The 24,339-nt window shown below is 35.8% G+C and overlaps 1 protein-coding gene across 1 annotated transcript; it reads right to left on the bottom strand.

Annotated features, from left to right (window-relative positions):
- Nucleotides 1–318: 318 nt before the first annotated feature.
- LOC140136715 (uncharacterized) lies at nt 319–12,923 on the bottom strand. Its single transcript, XM_072158348.1, has 4 exons — nt 12,848–12,923; nt 12,525–12,666; nt 3,668–4,482; nt 319–2,175 (listed from the first exon to the last, which is right to left on the bottom strand). Exons 2-4 carry the CDS (start codon nt 12,539–12,541, stop codon nt 1,289–1,291), a joined length of 1,719 nt encoding a protein of 572 aa, XP_072014449.1. The 5' UTR covers nt 12,542–12,666; nt 12,848–12,923; the 3' UTR covers nt 319–1,288.
- Between the last annotated feature and the right edge of the window lie 11,416 nt (nt 12,924–24,339).

Raw genomic sequence — 24,339 nt, 5'->3', positions numbered from 1 at the left:
GGCCTCTCTTATCCCCTCCACTACCGTGCCTGCTAGGACGTACTGATAATGGTCATCACAAATATACCTGTAAATCGATACTTGCCCAAATGCTTCAGATGCAATGAATATCTGGCCTTTTAAAGGACCTTTCCCAAAAGCCACAGCGTCAACCGATGAATTGGCCGGTATTTGAAGGGAACATATGTGCTTCATACTTTTCCCTTTAACATGCACACCATCTGTGTCACAAAAGACAATGTATTGTGGACCATCTTCAACATTTCGACGCTGTGATTTGTGGGTGTGCTTCCTACAGCCTTAGATTTACAAGCAATGTTATTATAATACATTGTGCATTTTAGAGCATAATACAATTTAGTGCATATCTCTCAAGGATGTAGACCCTCCCTCGGGTCCATGGAGAACGACTGGTAATGTAGATTATACAACCTTAAATAAACCCGTTACATGGACCCTTCCAATGTGTAGGCAACTTGCCTTCCAGTTCCCAGCATTTTGTGGGAGTTCACTTTTACCGATCCTGGGTCAGACGAGTTTTCTATATATCACGTCCGTGGTCTCACTGTCTTGCCGTTTGTGCGGGCGTTTGTGTAAGCGGCTACTTAGCCTGACCAATCAATGTAGATCTCAGCAAGCAAGACGATATGTGAAATAGGTTTTCATTGATAGTCTATTGATCATAACCAACGCGCGCGCAAAATGACAATAGAACTGGGTCATGCATGTTATGTGCCTACCATATTTGAATTGACAATGAGGCGGGGCTATCATAATTGACGCCACCGTCACGTTACATAGCTTGATAATTATTTGGAAGTTTACTATCAAAGCGGAACAGTCTGGGTTTAGGAGAACTTTTATAAAAAAAAATAAACAAGTTGGTCTGTAGAGTAATTGAGTTTTCGTCGACACACAGTGCTCTAGGAGCACTATAACTTTGTTGTCATTTATAATTAGGGCTTAGTGGTGTGTTGTTTTAATCTTTGGAGTGAAGTAGAAGGTGGTTTTAGCTCTAATTATTTAATTATTTACCCACATATGGAACCCAGACTGTGGGACAGTCTATCAAGGATGTTGCCCTGTGTAGTGTCTATATATGATTATAATGCTTTGTAGTTCTCCCATTAGACAAAGCAACTGTTTGAGGGTTACATAAAATAGTGACCACGCATTGATCCCAATTCTCTAATGGACATATCAAAACCCAAAGTATAAAATACTGCATAGGATAGATTGAATAAAAAGCACCAATTCACTTTTGTTCTATCACCGATACTAAATCGCTTTATAGGGACACAAAGTTTGCTTTCGTCTCACCGACCTTATAGATCCTAGTCGTATGACCCATTCTCTCAGAAACTCCAATGTGACCTTCTTTACTTACAATCAGACCAATTTTGGGGGCCTCTCTTATCCCCTCCACTACCGTGCCTGCTAGGACGTACTGATAATGGTCATCACAAATATACCTGTAAATCGATACTTGCCCAAATGCTTCAGAGGCAATGAATATCTGGCCTTTTAAAGGACCTTTCCCAAAAGCCACAGCGTCAACCGATGAATTGGCCGGTATTTGAAGGGAACATATGTGCTTCATACTTTTCCCTTTAACATGCACACCATCTGTGTCACAAAAGACAATGTATTGTGGACCATCTTCAACATTTATGTCGACGCTGTGATTTGTGGGTGTGCTTCCTACAACCTTTGACCTAGTCAGTTTGAAATCTGGGAGGGAATATTCAGCCACCTTACATTTACCTCTATGCTCCAAACATACAACCATGTTATCTGTTCCTGCATCATACGCGATACAATAAGGGTCTACCTTCTGATCACCTTCTACTAGCGGAAACTTATCGACCTCTCTGAACGCTTCATCGCAAGGGAATTTGTACACGTATTTGTCGTAAGCACATACGACATACAGCTCACCAGACGCCTCTGCAACGTCCCAAGGCCTCCAGTTTCGGGTATTCACACGTACCGTATACTCGTGTTGATATTCACCGCGGAGGGGTGTGTGTACCTCTACAGCACCTTTTCCGCCAGATGGACGCTCCCAACAACAGACGGCTACCTTTTCCTTAACTCCAAGCATTGTCAAACCGCGTGTATAATGCCATGTTCGACCGTCAACGTAAACTTTGCCATCTTGTCGCCATCCAAGACCTGCGTAAAAAAATCACATATTGGTTGATCACAGGTCGATAATCCGAAAGTTCATCAGTTCAAAAACCCAATAAAGTAGTATAAACCCTATTTTTACCTTAACACTAAGCATAACCGTAACCTTTAAATAAAGCCTAAACATTACCCTAACGCTAAACCTAACCGTGATTCTAATCGTAACTCTGACCGTAACCCTAATGGTAACGATAACCCTGGCCTTAATCCAAACCCTAATCCTAACCTAAAAACTACACTTTAACTTCAACAATTTTTGGGCAAATGACTCTTCAAACTAATGAGCTGTTCTGTAGAACTGGTGGTTTACTGTCCAAAATTGTCTTTTATACAGGGTGTCCCTGAAAGAACTGTATCGTCGGAAATTTAATTGTGTGGTTATTTTAACGCCACAACTAAACAAAACTAAATAACTGGTGTGGTTGAGGGATAAATCAGCTATTACATACTGTTTGAATTTTGAAAATTGACCACACCGTTCGTGAAATATAAGAATTTTACGAAATTCCCTCATTTTCAGACCTTTCCACGGATTCAAAAATATCAATCGATGATCTGTATTCGGAGTGCTAATCACTGTGCATCATCAACGCATGAGGCGTCTATTTTCTTTGACAGATATTTGACTCCGTGGAACCGGCTGAAAATGAGGTAGTTTCGTAAAATTCTTTTATTTCACAAACGGAGCGGTCAATTGTCATATTTGATAGCTGATATATTCCTCAACCACATCACTTATTTAGTAAAGTTTGGTTTTTGCGTTAAAATACAAAAACAAAATTCCAAAGATTCTTTCAGGGACACCCTGTACATCATAATGAATGTTATAACCTTTTCCATTGGGATTTATTAAACAAGAAATATTGGTGTGAACCTATACAGACGATGCTGTAAAAAGCAGAGTTGCAAAAGCCAATAAATCGCTGTTATGAACATGTACTTGTCCTTATTCACAGGTATGTAGATTACACTTTACTAATACGTTGCAAAAAGCGTATTTTGTGCATGTGCCAATCAGAATACAAAATACAATGTGTCCCGGAAAGACATGTACTTTCGAAACTGAAACGTCAAGTATTTGAATATTCGAACAAAACAGATCTAAATTATTGATCTTGTTGAGGAATAAAACATACCATTTTTTGAATTTTGACAATTGACCTCTCCGTATAGTGATAGTGGTGTCTGTAAATATCCAACGGTCTTGGAGAGTTGTTTATTACTATCCGAATAGCACGAGAGTGGCTTGGTGTGCTGAGTGTATTTTCTGCATGGTCTAATAACCTCTCCCAGAAGGCGGAGTAGAGTAATTGAATTATATTACCGGTTCGTTTGAAATTTGTACCAGAAAGAGGATTCAACTCACAACATTGCGTTTTTGTTTTCTGACATTTTAGAAATGCCCTAAATAGAGAGGTTATAAGGCACTGATGCATGTTTCCCTTACATGTGTTTTATTTGTGAAAATAAATCTTACCGAATATCTGCCGATTCATAGATATGACATCTATAATCTGGCCAATGGTAGGTCGCTGCCTTCGATCATGATCCCAAGACTTTGCTATGATACGTCTCAGCTCCCCAGTACAATGTATTGGAATCTCTAATCTTGAATGCTGATTGGTTACCTTCCAGCAGATTAGACCTCCAGTTTTACCAGCAAAGGGTTCTTCTCCAGTAAGCAGCTCCCAAACAATAACAGCCCATGAGTATGTATCTGATGTTGCAGAATGTTTCTCTTCTCTAATCACTTCTGGAGCCATCCAAGGCCAAGAACCTCGTTCTTTATCACCAGAAGATCTCGAAGATTGAAACATATCATTGACCATGCCAAAGTTCTGAATTTTAAGGGCATCTGTATCCCCTGCGATGAGAAAATTTGGAGATTTTATATCCCTATGCACGATGCGATTGTCTTGAAGGAACTTAATGGCACGGGCTACATCTAATGACCATCGAAAAATGAGTTCAGGTGGTAACTTTTGCTGCTGTCCACTCAAATAATCATACAAGGAACCTTTTGGAGCTATTTCTGTTATTACGATCAGGTTATCACCTAGCACCAAGCCTTCGATGTAAGAAAGAATATTTGCATGTCGAAGCTTTTTCAATGAGTTAATTGCAGCTAGGCAGTCATTTTCTGCAAGGGATACTTTTTTTGCCCACACTTGGAAGGTCTTTCCATCATTTGCTTTCCATGTTGCGTAGCACGTCTCAAGTGTATCATCCTTTTCAAAGTTAGCATCCGTCAATTCTAGCTTTCCACTTTCAGACCTAATTCTTACTGCCGACCTGTTTAAAATATATAATTAATTGCATTATTATTAAACATAATATAATTTCCTTCATGTGGCTTATCAGACGGAATCATCATAACGACATATTGACTCGAGCGTTAATGATAGGATAGACATTACGATTCTGCAATGAATAATTGAACAATTAATAAAGAAATTCATGATATTGGATCGAAATTAGTATCCAGCTATCCTATAACCCGCCCTAGTTACTCATTATATTTAAAGGACATTTACAGAGCAATGGAAAATTATAATAAATGTGTGGTCGATAGATATTCTCTAAGCACTTAATAGGGTATTTTAGTGTTATTGCTATTAAAAATTCCTATACTATTTACTATCCTCCAAACAAAACCTTTTACAGAAAGTATTTAAATGTTGGGATATAATACGTTTTAATGACATCCAGGAACGCGCAATGATTTATAGTGCGCTACGCACAACAAGTACACCCCAGCCATTCCACAAGTGACATTGCAGCCAGGATCAGCTCCCAATGAGACAATCAGCAGTAAATTCCCATTACTCGTTGATGGTCGATAAACGTCCCAATAAATCGGTCATTTCTACAGCATAGATATCCATGGCTAACGATGGTTAACTATGGAAACATGTTAAAGGACATCAAGAAAATTTTCTAAGTTATTTATTTTGAGCTCTTTCGAGACGAGTAATGGATATTATTCTGTATAGATTTAGGTTTTGTCTGTGACTGCTAATGTGAGGCCGTCGTAGGTCGTACGGGGCTCAAACTCGGTGGGTGGGTGTAGTTCTGTCCTGGCAAGAAGAAGTTTATGTTCGTTAAGTCATCCGACCCCGGGCCCCCCTCCAAGGGGTCATTTGAGGTCAAATGACTAAAACTGCCATATGGGCATGAAACTAGGTCCTACGGGACTCAAACTCGGTGGGTGGGTGTAGTTCTGTCCTGGCAAGAAGATGTTCATGTTCGTTAAGTCATCCGACCCCGGGGCCCCCTCCCAGGGGTCATTTGAGGTCAAATGACTAAAAACTGTCATATGGGCATGAAACTAGGTCGTACGGGGCTCAAACTCGGTGGGTGGGTGTAGTTCTGTCCTGTCAAGAAGATGTTTATGTTCGTTTTAAAGTCATCTGACACCGGGGTCCGCTCCCAGGGGTCATCTGAGGTCAAATTACTAAAAAGTGTCGTATGGGCATGAAACTTGGTAGGTACAGTCAACATTTAAAACAACATTTTTTGAAGGTCATTTTGGGGTCATCCAAGGTCACCACGGGTCATCTGAGGTCAAATTACTAAAAACTGTCGTATGGGCATGAAACTTGGTGGGTACAGTCAACATTTAGAGCCAAATTTTTGGAAGGTCATTTTGGGGTCGCCAGGGGTCATCTGAGGTCAAATTAGTAAAAACTGTCATGGACTTCCGCCATCCGCCTGGTAATCGCGCCCAGCCGAGAACCGCCAAATATGGTAACCGCCTAGTCTATTTTAAAACTGATGCATCAATGACTATGTTCATCATGTCATTATTGTATCATTCTCACATACATTAGGAAATGAATTTGGAGAATAGAGGCCTTGCATGTGACATATCATCCCGTAAATATGGCGGACTACTCAAATGCATTCAACAAAAGCATGATTGCAATCAAATAGGTTGATGACAACATTTGATTGAATGGACTGCACTCCGCCATAACTACGGTGAAGGACACCGGCTCAAATCCTTTGTTTGGAGCCAATCGATAATTTCATTATGGGCCTCTATACTTTCTGTTAATAAAATACTATTCTGACCTCACACTCCAGTAATTTCAGATCATTGAGCTCAGTAATACATCAAAGAATGTCTTCCAATTCATGAAAACAAATAGATAATCTGCATATCGGATTAAAAGCTTGAGGCATTTCAATTGCAAAGCCCATTACTTATACTCCAACAACAACATAGGCCTACAAGTGTATATAATGTAGCATGTGCACACATTATCATGTTGTGGATGGTGAATCAAGCTGCAGTGCCTACCCATTCCCAAATAAATGCAGTGACCAACCGGTGTTCACTCATGATTGACGTACTGATCATTATGTATGATTTAAACTCATAGGTTCTGGCAATTTGGGAGGGGGTGGGTTCAAAATGACCCCATAGGATTATACGGGGGTAAAAATTTCAAATTGCTCAAATACCCCTTTCAAATATATCAAATTATTAAATAAATAAATAAATGAATGAATGAATGAATGAATGAATGAATGAATGAATGAATGAATGAATGAATGAATGAATGAATGAATGAATAAATAAATAAATGAAAAAAAAAATGAACAAATTGTAGCGTAGCATTAAAATCATAATAAATATTGCGGGCAGGCGGATTCGAACCAACGATATTGACATTACCAGTCTGATGCTCTAACACTGAGCTATGCCATCATCTAGTAATAAGGGTCGAGTTTTTAGCATATACAGTGTTTGTCTGTGAAAATGCCGCCTTGTGAAATAAATAAATATAAAGTCTCAATTTTTAATTTAAATTTATTTGATAATTTTCTAACCTATATTTTCTTTAGAGCAGGGACAAATATTTCCCTTTTATCCAATTTGGCCGCTAAATAAGAATCTACTTCTTTTATTACTGATTTAATTCCGCGATTTGTTCCATTCAGCAATATCAAAGATTAATGTCAAGCATCTCACGACAGATATTTAGATGGCTTAGTGGTTTTGCACAGTGCTTTTTAACCGGGAGGTACCATGATCGATTCCCACCTCTGCCTGCAATTTTTTTTCAAGACTGGGAAATAATAACCTGACATTCGCCGCTGACATTCGTACTGCAGAAGCGGAGTTGTAACTTGTTAAACTTTGCTCCTTCCGTAAAAGGGTACATTATTTTGGCACTACATTATTTCTTTTTTTCCACATTGCTGGTAGGCCCCTATTAAATATCAAATGGTCATAATTGGCGGTCACTTCAAATCATCGCCAACTGAACGAGGTTCAGGAATGTCCTCTCATTGTTAATTGTTGGTTAATCCACCACTTGAACAGGACTTAACCAAAGCAAACAAAGACTTAAGCTTTTTTACGAATGCTATACATAAGTATAAGCTTATTATCCTCTTCAACAATAGGATTAAAGATTGGTGCTTGACTGGAATTACGTGCTAGTGTCATTGGTTATTGTTAAAAGGCAATAAGGTGTGTAATTGCAATATTTCCTCTGAATAGGAAAGACTCTCTACATCGAACCATGGATGCTGGTGGTTCGAATTAAGCCCGATCCTGACTCCACTTCGCAGCGGTATGCGATGCTGCGATGCTTTTCAAACATCTCAGCATCCCGCGATGAAATTAAAATGTACAGGTGGAGTCAGTATCGGGCTTTAGGAATAAAAACCCAATTCGAAATGATGCGCTTGAGAATTCAACAATATAAATAATGGTAGCTCTATTATAATACACATTAATAATAAAATTCCAAAATATAATACGTTTTCTGTCTTTGCTTGTCACGTGGTAGCGATTATACTTTTAAATAAGTTTCAAATGAATAACAACAAGACAAGTGGCCGAGTGGTCTAAGGCGCTAGGCTCATCAGTACTAAGCGTTGCGCCGTGAGTTCGAACCCCGCCTCTGCCAAACTTTAAAAGAAGTAAATTAAAATTTGACTTTTTTTTAATTTCATATTAGTGACCGTCCACGGCGAATGAGCCGTAAATTCCTCCCCCGGTCAATTTTGTTTTATTTCTTGTTTAAAAATAAACATCATAAACTTAAAAATGGTATATCATTTGACTTCAAACGATATCCAGAAGCGGAGTTATGGTTAATTAAACTTTACTCCTTCAACAAAATTATAGCTTTTTTGGTTTCTATGTGTGTCTCTTTTTCCACATTGCTGGCAATAAATATCAAACAGTCATAATTGGCGGTCATTTCAAATCATCCCCAAATCAACGAGGTTTAAGAAGGTTCTCTCATTGTTAATTGTTGGTTATGCATACCTATACAAATAACCCACCACTTGAAAAGGATTTAGCAAAAGCAAACAAAGACCAGAGCTATTAAAAGTTCTATAGCCATCTAAGGTGGAAGCTTATTATCCACTTCAATAATAGGATTATTGATTGGTGTTGTGACTATCCAAATAAGACAGATGTCGCGCCAGCTTAAGTGACCGGTGAATACGACCTTCGTACACATTTTACACCATAACTCAGAATACAATTTAGGGAATTTACGGCTCGTTTGTGCTGCCGGGTCACATTTGGGAAATGTGACTGGGAGAATTTATGTATGGTGTGGAGTGGTGTGATAGGGCATGTACTTTAACTGGCCGGCGCGGTCCGGTGACCAAGTCTTTATTGGGCGTTTTATCGGCAGTCAACGAGTAATGTTATCCAAGGGAATTTCAAGCTAACTCATTTTTTCCACGAGAGCGTACTAGGCCACCGCCAGGGGTCGAACCCACAGCCTCTATCACCGTAGTCGAACTACTTCTTGATTTAGGTAACTTGAAATAAGAGGTTAAGGGTTAAAAAAATATTTGCAAAAATATTTTACAATACCACTTTGACAACAATTTTAAAATGTTGTTGTAATGTTTTTTTTAATGTTTTTCATATAAAACGTTTAAACAGCCCAACATTTAAATGTTATTAGAACAATTTAACTAAAACCAACACACATTTACAACATGCATATAACGTTTTTTTTTTAATTTGGCTCAACCCACTACACAAACTTGGTTTTGCTTTTATCTTAAAGCTGAATAGTCACATAGATGAGTTTATACAATGTTCTTTCTAAACGAACCATCTAAGTAAGATCCAAACCATGCAATACTAAACTAAAAGCAATCTTCCGTGTTCATCAGGCAGTCAATTACGTTTAATGATTATTAATGTGTTATAACTCGTGTGTGACCTGACATGTCATTTGTCATTGTTATCAACATAGCATTTCTCTTGGCATGACATAACTAGTTTTGAAAACTTGCTGCAAAACATTCTAACATAATTTTTTTTTTTTTAAAAACGTTGATCCATAAGCCACAAACCTCGGCATACTTTACAGCTTGTCGCTGACCACTACGGTCCCACATCATTCCATGAAACATTTAACATCAACTCAGTGGTTTGCTGCATAATAGCGCACACCCTAGACATTCCATAATTGACCAACGCAGCCAGGATCAGCTCCCCAAGTTTCGTACGAGTTGTAGCAAGATAATTAGCAATATGTTCCTTGTCCAAGGGAATTTCAATGTTTCCACGAAAGCGTGCTAAGCCACCGCCAGGGTTTGAACCCGCAACCTCTTGCACCATAGTCGAATGCCTTATTGACTGAGCTAACTTGACTTAATAATTGGTTAATAAAATATTTTGCACAATTTTTGCCACAAATATTTTACAATACCATTTTGTCAACAATTTTGAAATGTTGTAATATTTTTTCATATAAAACGTTTTCAAAATATTTTCAGACATTTAAATGTTATTAAAACACATTTATGACATGTATTAAAAACATTTTTTGTGTTTGCTGGTAACAATTTATTAACCATTCCGACAATATAGAACATGATTTTATGTAAATGTATATATTAAAGTGTCCTTTTGCTATATTATTGAAAACAAATGTTTTTTAGAATCCTTACACCTGAAATTTATTACTACGGAAACACAACATATTTAAAAGGAGGCTTAAACACCAATATTCCGTTCGAAATTCCTTCATATGAATCCCTCTTTGCTATTGAGTACTAGGTTATTAAAACAAAACAAAAACATTACTTTATTCTCAAAATCATATTGACACTGGCATCTTAATAAGTAAACACATAACTTGTACCCAACAAATTCAGTGCCATTTTATTTTCCAATCTTTTCAGTTACATAACATCTCAAAAACTGATATTCCTGATTTTGCATCGAATATTTTTAATGTCTTTTGAGAAAACAAAGTCGACACCACAGACACAGATTGGCATAGCAACTAAGTGCAAAAAAGCAACTGTGATAGTGGTAATAGATATTGAAGTTTTTCCATGCCTTCAACACCAATATGTTATAGGCATCATATCGTATGTCTGTCAAATATTTATTTTAGATATCTGCATATATTGCACTCTAACCTACACATGTCTGTCTGGGCAATATGTTGATATCATACATTAGGCGTTTATAAAACCATATGTAACATTTTACATTAAATCATTCGTATCATTCGAATCATTCGTATCAATGTATAATTGTATATCATACACCAGGCACAAAAAGTAACTCGTCGGTTATAGTCATCCTTGCTATTCAAAAACCTGATAATTTTGGATTATTCTGAAATACAGGGTGTCCCAGAAAAAATTACCGGGCGAATAAATTTGGACGTAAGTCGAGAAATAGACACCAGAATCCAAAAATCTAAACCCTAAAGCCCATTTTGTTCTGCATATTATACATTAATTTTGCTGGAATCGGTTGACTGATCGCGAAGAAAGGAGTGATTACATAACGCATGCGTCAATTCACTTCATTCCAAGTTTGAAAGAAAGATCATTCAACACAATGCGCACTAGTGGTTAACTGTCAATGAGTTTCATATTTTGTTCTGTGAAATCCTTCTTTTTAAACAATTTGTTTCTTGCACGATATTGAAAATGAAAGCTTGCATGTGAGATGATGCTCGGTAAATATATTTTTTCTTTAATGTTGATATAAATGTTGCATAAAGAACTATTGCATAAAGAATTCTCACACACATTCGGAATATTTCCAAAAAAATGTAATTTAAAACTTTTTTTAATGTTGCATGGTATCAAAAATCACACATAAAGCTGTAAGCACTTGATCATTGTCATTCTTGGCTCAAATGTTCTTTGGAAAGTTGAAATATAACATATTTGCACAACATAAAGAATTAAAGTTGGAAAGCTTCCAATTTCTCGGACAAACTGTTATTCATCTTTAGTGAGACATTAATGACATAACACCGTCGGATTATAAAATAGATAATGTGGACTACATTTAATGAGATACACAAACTTTAGGAAGCGGTGAGCGAGTATGAAAAAAGCGCCTGTTGATCAAACTTGGAATGAACTGCATTGATGCATGCATTATATAACCGTTCATTTCTTCGCAACCAGTCAACCGAATCAAATAAAAGTTTCGTATGTGATGCACAACAAAATAAGCTATACGCAACATTTAAAATTTTTTGATTCTCATATCTATTACTCGACTTACGGTCAATGTTATTCTCTCGGTTTTCTGGGACACCCTGTATACATTTTGTTATTTGGACTTTGCTGTCTCATATGATACGCTGTTTGTAAAAATCGAGCAAGAATTGACCACGATAAGCACCTCCAAACCCTCAAATCCCAAAATCAAAAGTTGCAATTTTAACGATTCAATTGTGCCTGTTACATTGTGTGCTTTATTGATTGACCCGTGGTGCTTGTGTGCAATACAACGATGCGTTCCTTGAAAATCGTTGTAACTTTTGATTTGGGGGGTTTGAGGGTTTGAAAACGCATATCTTGGTAAATTCGTGTTCGATTTTCAAGAATAGGGTGACAAATGAGCAAGCAAAGCCCAATTAACAAAATGTATATTTCAGATAATCCAAAATTATCAGGTTGTTGAACAGCAAGGATGACTATAACTGACAAGTTCCTTTTTGTGCCTGGTGAACATAGAAATACGGGCTGCATCAAGACAGGACTATCAAGAATATCAAAAGGCAACATGAGGTCCACTTAATGTGTATAGATCAATATTATAATAGATCGTAAACATGTAAATTCTTGTCTTTTCAAGAGGATCCAATATTGTATTTAGGAGAAAATCGGTTATTTGAACTAACATCCAAACTGATTAGTGCCAATCAGTTAGATACAACCTGTAGAATTCGTTGTAAAGTGAAATGATTCCAGTGTTTTTAAGGAAAACTATAAAACTATAGAAGAACTCATACTTAAAATGTACTTATCGTGTATACATAACATATATTATAACACATATAATAACAAAAATGGCATCCTACCTTGCAAGCCCTTGCATGTTGTTTATATTACATCACTGCCTTATGGAAGAATGCACTCCGACTAACATCGTTGTAATACTTGCAATGAACCGATGAAAACTGGCGTAATTAGAGCTGGTGCACATCCATCAACTCGAAAGTGCTGTCAAACATTCGTGCAAAAACATAAAATTAAGTTAATATAGACATATATCACTTCTTAGAACATCGAGAATACCTGGCTAAACAGAGCGTGTTATTTTAAGATGAATATTGCCTGTTCATGTCCAGTATGATTAATAACATCGCTTAAACCACATTTATCCAAGCAGTTATATTTCTACCTGGTTTATGTCGAAAGAACTCCTCACTGCAAATGGCAAATCAACAGTGATCTGTTTTGAGTGTGTGAAAGCAATTATATTAGCTTTAGCACAATTCATAGCCATTTAAAGAAGGTGAGAAAACAATAAAGCATCTTGGGAAATAAAATCATTTCTGGTTGGCAAAGTCGGATTGGGGTATCTAAAAATATGACCTAGTATAAACATGATAAAGATAGCTTCAGGTGCTTGGTCAGTATTTCTTTCAATTATTAATGTAAGGAATGGTCAACGCGGACATTAAACAGGGACGCAATATTATGTGAAAACTGTTGCATGTTTATATTTCTGAAATACAGAATAAATAGTTGTCAATCCAATAACCATTAGAGAATGAATTTAGAGAAAACCTTCTGATAATTACAAACACTCGCTGAATTGAAAGACATTCTTTGATGTATTACTGAGCTCAATCATCTGAAATTACTGGAGCGTGAGCCACCCAGGCTGGTTGCTCAGCATAGTATTTTATTAACAGAAGGTTTTCTCCAAATTCGTTTCCTAATGATAAATGTAAAATGTTTAACTTCGCAGATATTTGACATTTTAGAACTACTTATTGATATTTAAATACTTTAGTCACATTTGTAATTTGTTTCATAATTAAAGGTTTTTCATCTTTAAAATGGTTAAGATGTAAAGATATCAGAGTTAATTTCCCCTCAAAATTAGATGACAACTTATGCCCAGCATCAATAAATAAAAAAATAAAGCAGTCACCGTGTACTCATTTAATTTGTGATCAAATGTTTATTTCATTTTTATTAATTGCACTTAGGTGTTATATACGTGATGACCCCATGTGTGGTGTAATTGACTTTCACGCAAAATAAATTGGGGGTTGAAGATAATTACAATCTATATGATAATGTCTCAAACGCTATAGCAGTATGCTTCGACTATATTTATAAATACGTTTTTATAAATACGCACGTGATCCATGGACACGACATCCCAAGACCAGCAAGCGTGACCAAATCCTCATGCATTGACCACTATACAGAAAAGGATAGGAACTCTGTAGATTAATATCATTTAAGTATTAATTGAATAGCAAAATAATTTATTATTACACATGGGGGTATTCCGAATTTGTAATATGTTATCAAAAAGAACATTTTCAAAGTATTTGACGACGGAAAACAATATTCAACAGTTAGTTTCATTATTTCAATTTTATTCATAATACACATAAAACAGATATATTGAAAAGGAATACATTTAAGGCTAGACAGGAGGGTTGAGAAGGTACACGACCAGGCTCAAACATCCGCAGGCATATTAAACAACAGCACAATACAACATATAAATGCAGGTTATAAAGGAATACATCAATAATATTATAAATTAGAAACAATTGCACTAAAACGATAAAATATGGTCTAAAAGACGGCATTTTGATTTAAATCGACCATTCATGGTCATATTTTGAGTAAAAAATTGAGTAGGAACATAGAATTGCACGTTGACTGAGAGATTTTGAATATTTATCAAAGACCCGTTTCATTGGTTTTTGGGTTTTTGAAACTAAGGGGAAAATGGAACTCATGTTACACTTGTTGGAGCTTGTGATGAGGCCTCTACTGCCTATTTCAATACAAAAAAAACCTTTCCGTCATAACCCTGTTCTTGCAAATCAGCGATTAAACCCGCATATTTATTTTGTTTGTAGTCATGGGTTTTACAATAAAATCACAAAGTTGATCTAAATGGACGATTTAGCTTTACAGTAGTCTAATGTTGTTCCGCCTTTGCATTCAAATGGATAGGAAGACCACCAATCTACAAGCTGTTATGGCAGCGCGGATTTATCACGTGCGTATTTATAAATACGCCTTCAGTTTCTATGTTACTTCTTTTTTTTTAATTATAATTTTTTTATTCAGCCAGATGAAATATAAAATGTTATTATGTAATATTTTGTTCTTTTGCATCTGAAAATCATTTCAAGTTTAACCCCACCCCTTGCCTTGAAAATTTGGGTTTTCAAATATTCGTAGATTGAAGGCTCAGTTCATACAAACTTGGTTTTGCTTCATTCCGTTTTCATTGTGAAGTCAATTACGTTTAATGATGATTATTTGTGTTATAACTCGTGTGTGACCTGCCATGTCATTTGTCATTGTTAACAACATATCATTTTTCTGGACATGAATTTTATAAAAACACTTACCTCGTTATTAGTAAACCCGATAATGTGCTTTTGGTAGATGCGTCGATAACGACCCAGCAACCACAAAAACGTTTTAAAAACGTTTTAAATAAGTTATATTTTGGCTTTTGGTTTAGGTAAAAAATTTTTAATAACATTAAAATGTCGGGTTATATAAAGGTCATGAAAACGTTTTAAAACGTTTTGTACGAAAACACACTACAGCAATATTTTTTTAATGTTTTCAAACTGTTATTGTTAAACTATTTTTGCAAACATATTTTGCCAAATATTTTGTCAACACTTGAATAACATGATGTTAAAATATTTGCATCCAGCAAACACAGAAATGTTCTTAAAATGTTTGTTTTTTTCAAAACATTTTAATAACATTTAAATGTCGGGTTATATAAAGGTCATGAAAACGTTTTAAATTTTGGGCAATCATTTTTCACAAAATATTTTTTCAACTCCAAAATAACATTCTGTTTATAATGATTTGTACCAAGTTTTCAAAAATGTTTTGGAATGTTATTAAAACGTTTTTATACCCTGTATATAACCCGACATATAAACGTTTTCTGTAAAACATTTTCTGTTTGCTGAGCAGTAGATTATCAAAAAAATGTTTTTTAATGTTATGAAAACGTTTTATACCCTTAGTATACCCTTTTTATAACCCGACATTTAAACGTTTTCTGACAACCTTTTATAACCTTGCGAATGATGTCGAAAACGTTTTGTGTTTGCTGGGGAGCGATTAAACATTATGAAATGTTTAAAAGTCTTTGGAGGCTCTTTTAATAAATCGTTAAAGCAGAAAATCGTACACTTGCTAAATGCAAATGAATGCAGCTTCGTAATTATCAACACCATTTTCTTTCTTTTCGCTATTTTTTTTCATGTGAAAAAATACCAAATGACAATTTCATTGACTTATCTTTCACTTAAATGCTAATCCTAACAATTTTAATTTTGTTACACTTTCACTCGGATCCTTTAATTGACATGGTATCAAGCATTATGTGAACCGTTCACACACAAAAGTACACCCCGTCTGACCTAAATTTGTAATAAAGTCTTTTACAATTTGTTCGGTTGGTAGCCATATAATTCGGAAGTACATGGTGTCCTAAAAATCACTTACATGAGAAAATGGACCGGATTGTGTGATTGTACAACAAAGCTATGTCATTTGTTTCGATATTATTTAATAACTTTCCTGTAAGTTACAACTCCACTGGCTGTGGCTGATCAAGGAAAAATAAGGGAATAGATACCTTCTCCTTATAGTTTTCTAAAACAAGCCTCCGAATAACTAAACATGGCACTATCCTATGCGATCATTTTAGTGAAATAAAATTGACCTACCACCTAATCCGTGGATCATACGTCGTTGTGTTAGGCTTTGTAAAACCCAATGATTTTTTACTCATAAACTGTCTTTATTCTAGACCTGCTTTTTATAGATAGAAATTTTTCTTTCATATCTTATTATCTAGTAATTATGGAAACTAGGAGAAAATTGCATGTTTGTACAATATCATTGTTTCCGGGGCCTAGAGTAATTTGTGGCCTTTGAGTGCATTCAGATATTATATGCTACGTTGAATGAGTGAATTGAATTAAGAATCCTAGCACTTACTTTTGGCATTTCTGGATATAGAACACATGTGATATAGCTAACGCTAATAATGCTTATTTTGTAGAATCATTTTGACATTGAAGCCCAGAGTGGATGAAGCAGGTCTTGCGACAGGGGTGAATGTCGATGTGTGTTAATAGTGTTACGAATCGGAATGACTCGGTATCCAAGGACAAACCCATCTTTTGCCCAAACCCACTTAATAAAACATATAGTGGACAATGATCTTGCACATAAATATAAATGCATACAAATTACAATATCTGAATCACAGTGATAATTTTATAATGATTACTTATCAGGCAGTCTTCTTCTTGTTGTAGATTACACAGTTCTGTTGCATTCAATGTTCTGGACGACTGATGTATATCATGATTAAAACTTGTCCAGCGAATACCACTGTTGACTTGCGTAATATAATCCTTTGCGTACAAAATCCTTTCACAGATGAAAATTTTCAAAACGGTGCTGCTTTCACCATTCACTCACTTTCTTCAGGGAACAGGCTTTTTTCGCGCAGTTACAATTACATTGACAGATTGGTTGTTTCATTGGTTGTTTCATGAACCCCACTTCAGCAAGTCGACAGAAGAATATATTCCCTTCCGAAATTTCCTTTGTTATATATTGCTGGATTAATAACACCTTATTGGCTATGCAAGATGACTGGCTTACAGGTACCTTAATTTGAAGGTACATAAACCGTCAGCACATTAGAAAGCTTGCAACATCTTTCTAAACAAAATCTGCCCCGAAAATCTCTTCCTTCTGTCTTTTTTACCAACTGGAAAATCCCAATTCTAATAAAATATCATTCTCTCCCTGTCTTTGATAAAGATCTTGCTAGGATCGAAAGCTCAGGTCACTAACCAAATTTTAATTTAACTACACAAGCTATTTTTGTGGATAAGCAGTTTCCATCATTTAAAAGATTATTCTGTCACATTCACCATATTTTAGCCACAGGTTTTTGTTTCAATATTATGCAATACAAATGGGATTTCCAAACCCATAATTAAATCTGATACTATTTTGCCATTCTGATCACAGTAGTTGTCTCCAGAAATATCATTGCACACAAACTCTTGCGTGATTATATTGTAGTTTCACCTATTACAATCATGATGTAGGGTTACGGTGGCACATCACAGTAGGGGTGTGTGTTGTTGTGTGGATTGTATAAGTGGGGTGGGGTGAGTTGGGGTGAGTATGTAAGGATGCATGGTGATTTATGTGTCGGTTATCTAAGCTGAGTGAGTGGGGGATGATTTTGTGTATCTTGTGATGCTATATTTATGTAGTTGTAATGTAGTGCTAATGTAGCAATATATTGTGTGGTCTCATCTGGTGATTTCTTGTCTTTTAAAACCGTTTAAATTTCTACTTTCTAATATATTTTTATATTATTATGTGTTTACAGAATTTGAGTAACATTAATTTAGTAAGCGAGTAAAGTTGGTCCTGTACAATGTGGGTTTGGTAGGTATGATTTGGTCTGTATTATGTTGTTACCAGTGTAGATTATAGGTGTGTAGGTTAGGTGAGTTTTAGTGAGGGCGTGGGGGAGTAAATAGTGCTTTATGCATAGTTATGAAAATAGGGGTGCACGAGTGATTTTGTGTATGTATCTTTTCTTTTTTTTTATAACATTTGGCAAAAGGCCAGGCAGATCCAATAGTGATTACACAATAAATTGAAGGATTGCCCTTACATTAAAATCAAAACATTTCTAGAAAATACATATCAATACAGAAAAAATAAAACAAAAAATAAATTGGCAAATTTGAAGGCCTGGGGGGAAGAAGCATTGACAATAGCCTCAAGGAGATATTTCCAGATGGAGGAGGCAAACGGATAAAATGTTCTCTGGGACAATGAAAGCCGGCGGAAAGGAACTTGAACAGCGCGGGAATTGAGGTTTCGTAGACCGGGTCTGGGATGAGGCTGGAAAGGGTTGGGAGAAGAACAAAGATTCCCAAAGATTTTAAATAAGTGACACAGAGAAGCAACATCACGACGCTTACTAAGAAGAGGCAGGTCAGAATCCAAGCGAATGTCCTCATGGGAGAGATTTCAAGACTGAAGAATGACACGGCAGGCGAATCTTTGAGTAGACTCAAGACGGTTATTTAGGGTTATGTTCAGAGGATGCCAAGTAGTACAACCATACTCCAGAATGGGGCGAACCAAGGCCAAGTACAAAGAACGACGGATGCTGAAGGGGGCTGATTGGAAAGATCTATGAATGAAGCCTACGATTTTGCGAGCTTTTTTGCATATGTGACCAATGTAAAGATTCCAGGAAAGCTTGTCAGACAGCCAAACACCAAGAAATTTCGCAGAAGACACATGTTCAATAGGCAGGCTGTTAAGAGTGAGATTGAGATCAGGAAAAGGGTCCTCCTTAATGGAAATGATCATGACTTTTGTTTTGGAGGAATTGACAGAAAGGTGATTAAGGGAGAACCAAGAATGGATGAAATCAATGTCGGATTGGTAAGCTTGCTGTAAATTGGTTGCAATGGTTATATCTTATATATAATGTTGTTAATCTAATTGGTTTGGTATTCTGATATGTGTAAGTATCTTCATTGTAAAATTGCATATCAAAACGTTTTAGCTGTGAGAGACCCTTTGCACACTGCGACTTATTACTTCTTTCCAACACTGCTTATAGGGATCACAAGGTCAAACCCAATCTCTGTGTATGGCTCTATGCATTCTCAGATTACCATCCTTAACCTTTGGTGAAATCTCAGCATACCAAACGTGTCACTGCACGCACTGTATACAGATTGCGGAGAGACCAATATACCTGGTTCATGCAGAGGTGATATGGGGGTTTTGCTTCAGAAGTTCATATACTCCTTTTATAGTTTTTTTCGCTATAAGCGAGTGAGATACTTGGCAAATCAGATTCTTTATTAGATGAGAAGCTTGGAAACATCCCAAGCTTCAATTGGATAAAAGGAAGCAGGTATACAAATGGTGCCACGACGTTGTAACGTTTTGAGATAAATGGTCAAAATACATAGAAAAGCAGTAGAAAAGCTGAAAAACGCGGATCTCAGGCACAGATCGGAGCATTTGTAATACATAGGCGATGGTGAATAAAAATTATTTGCGAGTAAACAATATCATCTACATTGTTTTCGATGCGATTTTAAATTGCAGGACATTCTCATGATTGTTTTGGTATGAAGAAGCATGATATACGACTAATAATGTCAAAGTTGTGGGGTTAGTAATACAAATGTTTTGAGAAAATGTCTGAATTTTGTTGATGTCAGTGGACGGTTGTTAATGGAATGAAATAAGAAAATGATCAATGACGCTAGGGTACCCTAACGTTTTGATATGTTGCTACTCCGAAGGCAATTCCTAATAAATTATTAATGAAAGGATGAAAAAACGAAATGTTTAGCGACTGCGGCCTTGACAGAAATATCATATCAGCCAAAAGAACATGCAAACAGACATTCCATGCTTTAAATATTCTCGTGTATTCTTCATTTCATGTTTACAGCCATGTAATAGGTAGGTAAATAAATGGTCAAATTGTACATTTTCTGAATCTTTTGCTTTGTGGAATATTTTAGTATTTAACCAGATATAAGCAATTTTTTTATGAACTTTTGGGGCCATAATGAGCTATCTGGTTCCGATGAATTCTGAATCTTGGTAAAAAAATATTGAACCCAATTTTTCTTGCTACTTGGCGTATTCCCAATTTTAAACAGCTAATATAACTCGCATCCGACCCCCTGTTTACGGTATATCCCAGACAGTTGCAAAGAGCAAATAGCGCCGTCGAATCTTTCAATAAATCTAAAAGCATAATGGGGGCGCATCCTCCCTCGAAATGAAAGTGCTGAACTTCGTAATAATTAATGCCCTGCAAATAAAGCCATACATGTATACAGTATATAAGCAATCTTGCCCGGTATCATCAGGTATACGAAATCTGCAAATTCATTTATTGTTGTATGGTACAAAAACCTTTTATTTCAGCTGTCCAGTTAATCTAATTTTTGTTCAATTTTTGACCTCTTACCAGGTGAAACAAAATTAATATTTACACAAATTTTAAATTAATTTAGCGTTCGTTGATCCATTAGAATGAGATGACTGCGGGGACTTGTTAAGGGATCTGGAATGAGCGTTTTGAGCGTTTCGGCAGTATTTTTGTGGGACATGAGAGCACATCAGACATATCGAATTCCATTCTGAATACGAAGAATGTCTTTCTGATATCAAATAATGTTTCAATTTTTCGTTGGCTTTTCATCCCACCTACATACACTTTAAGTATAAATCATCAGATTTATAAAGTTTTCTTCGAGTACTGTTAAATATCAAAAAATATCAATTTTTAATGATTTGCCATAAAATGTGTATTACATTGCGAATTTCAAAAAATCTAAATTATTTGATATCAGAAGGACATTCTTCGTATTCAGAATGCAATTCGATGTCTGATGTTCTCTAATGTCCCACAATAAATACTGTCCAAACGTTCATACCCCACCCCTTAAGCAACAGGATGTACTCAGTCGAATGTATAAATCCTTCTGATTCGAAATTGAGTTACAGCTTGCAAAATGCAAATAGTGACATGAACCTTACATGTAATTGTATCTTCATATTACTATACCTGTTACATACCATGTTATAGAAACAGACCTGGTCATTTAACTCCATTTTGCTGCAGGCTGTTTCAATGAAAGGCCGTAATACGATAAATTAGTATTGAAAATCCAATACGTTACAGTGTACCGAGATCATTAATACATTTCCGTCTAGTTTCATATACCCGGAATAGAAGATCGTTTTCCCAATACATACTCCATATTTTCCCAACATTTTTAACCCTTTCGGTGCAGCTACGTCTGTCGTTTTGTCACCAAAATACAGCAATGCAGCTCCTACTTAACGTTATGAGAAAGTGATAGCCCAATAAAGACCCTATCTAATTGAAAACAAAAGAAGTCAGTACAAGGGGAACGGTTCACCTGGAAATAAAACGTTTCAAAGTCAAACTAACGTTTTAGAAATGACCTGGTTTTGATTGAAATGACAGCGGAAACCAAAGAGAGTTATTATTAAATAAAGCAAATCTTCATTTCAAAGGCAATTAGGATTGTTTGTCAACTATGATACTGATACCTTGCATCGTTTTACCACTCCGTGATTTTACTGTGAAGCATGCATCTTATATGGTGATCATTCATAACTGATGGCTAGCCCGAGTTCCAACTCTTTGACAAAATGATGCGAGATGTGTTTTGGGAACCTTATTACTTTCCGGCCGAGCGTAACACCAAAGCTGAACTTCTTAACAGTAGTAACAATATTTCATCACTACTAAATCCCTTTTGAACAGAAAATTAAATAACGTCCATGTAAAATACCAAATGATTTGACAATCAAATTAAATTATATCATCAATGTTACTTACATACACTACATTATGTAGCTATAATTAAAAATAAATATTGTAGCTCAACTTGTCAAGAAATTTATAGTTTTTAAAAGCGACTTTCATTCCAATTATTCGAAACTATCCTCTTATAATCATTAAAGTAAAATAAAGCAATTAGTCTTAATGGTTAAATCAATGTCAAATTTCCATCTCACGGATGCCCTGCTAACATTTATAAGATATCCAATCCCTCTGACGCGTACAGTGCCTAGAACGTATCCAACGACGATGTATGGTTTGCCTAGCTGTTGTTGGATCGATAATACTCTTTGGCAAATATTGGATTAAATCAGGTTATCTTCATTTCCAATTTTCAAACCCTTAGGGTTGGTCAAATTAATTTTATCAGGGTCACTTTAAAGCATACTTGTATTTTTGAACCCTGTAGATGTAACCCGTTGTATACAGTTGAATATGACAGACCTTTCCTTGGAAATTCCGTAGCTGTTCAATGAACATATCTTTTTACTAAAAATTTCAACTACATTAATATCATTGACCCTTATTATGTGAGTACAAATTGACTGAATTATGAAAAATACTCTTTAAGATTACCAAAAACAGTAGCTGTATTAAATAAATGATAAAATATCATCAAAATACCAATGATTCAATAAAGTAGTATCAAGGTCCATCTGCAAATAACGCACTTTTATGCACTACTTATAACTACAAGAGGTGCAACAGTTCATATATGATGTCATGAGTTAACCAATCGACGCATTGGTGATCCAGACAACTGATCGTGCACGAACATTTAGTTAATTAGATAAAGGTTATATTTTAATCCAGATTATGTTGCAATATCAGCTTGTGATATTTTAAATTTGCGTTAAAATTACCCCTGGGATATGTATACTTTCAGCAGGTTGGCTATAATTGGAGCTTTAATATTCAGCTAGAAATGTCGCGTGTATAACCTACATAATTAAGTTAGCACTTTAGTAAAGATAGCTAATATTATTGTTTTCATGTCGAATTTCAATTCAATTTATATATGGAACTTCCGAGATAGGCTGTTGACATTTGGGTGTTTATAAACCGAGGATTGAAAACCAAGGATCGAAAAACGAGGATTCTTGTCTATGTATTTTACCACAGCCTCGTTTTGCGATCCTCGTTTTTCGATCATCGGTTTTCAATCATCGATTTATAAACACCCGTTGACATTTGCTCGTTACGTTCTTTTTCCTCAAATACCTAGACGATAAAATGCAGAATATGAGATTACTAGTATTTGGAATATGCGAAAAGTTGAATAAGGAATTGTTAGCACATCAGGAGAGAGCAAGCAGAGACTTTGCCCTCCCCGGAGCCCTGGGCCAACAGAACATAATTACCACTCAACCCCCAATGCACTTCAATCAGTGTTTGCCTAAACATACACGTACATTTAAAATGACAAGATAAATCAAATTATCGTCATAGAGACCTTTGAAAGGCTGGTCACGAGTTTGACTGGCGGGTAAATTGAACCTAAGCATATCATATAATACAATTAAAGTGCCCATACAATATCGACTAAGTAAAGTAAATCTAATTATTCTCTGAATTGTATTGTACTAAGTAAACACATCATGTTCATGGATGTGATATAATATCAATCTAGAAATCCACCTGCTCAGTAGATATCAATTAGAGTCTTTTATAGACATTTAACTATGTAATGACAACAACCGCTATGTTTGTTCTGGACCTCGGAGCTACCTGCATAAATACACTATGAAACGAAATAGGGCAAGAGGTCTATTCAAATCATGTTTCACCACATTGAATGTGAGTATAACTTCGACATAACATCACTCTGTAAATATGATTAAACATTTAACGATATACAATGCCCTTCATATAAATGGAAGTCGTAATGGTGTTTAATTATGTATCCTCATATTCGCAATAATATGTAAAACACAATTATTTTTTTGATGAAATTACGAGTTTGTGCGATTATATTTGCTCAGCAACTTAAATTGCGTTGATTAATCGGTGGAAGGAAAAGAAGCTGTTACTCATTTTCGTCTGTAGAATACTGCAAAGTAATGGTACATGAGTAGCCTTTATTCATGTAAAATTAAAAACCATACATCTTATGATTAGGACAAAATATACCCCGTAATAATCATATGAATCAAGGGTTAAAGCAATACACTGCTTGTTGTTCCTCTCAGTTTAAT

The sequence above is a fragment of the Amphiura filiformis genome, chromosome 1 (genome assembly GCF_039555335.1).
Source record: "Amphiura filiformis chromosome 1, Afil_fr2py, whole genome shotgun sequence".
Lineage (NCBI taxonomy): Eukaryota > Metazoa > Echinodermata > Ophiuroidea > Amphilepidida > Amphiuridae > Amphiura > Amphiura filiformis.
The sequence above is the reverse complement of the archived record's forward strand: the minus strand, read 5'-3'. Positions and strand labels throughout refer to the sequence as shown.

Coding starts and splice junctions, on each gene's coding strand:
- LOC140136715 (XM_072158348.1), bottom strand. Junction 2,176..3,667: donor TATGAATCGGCAGATATTCG/GTAAGATTTATT, acceptor TTTTTTACGCAG/GTCTTGGATGGCGACAAGAT.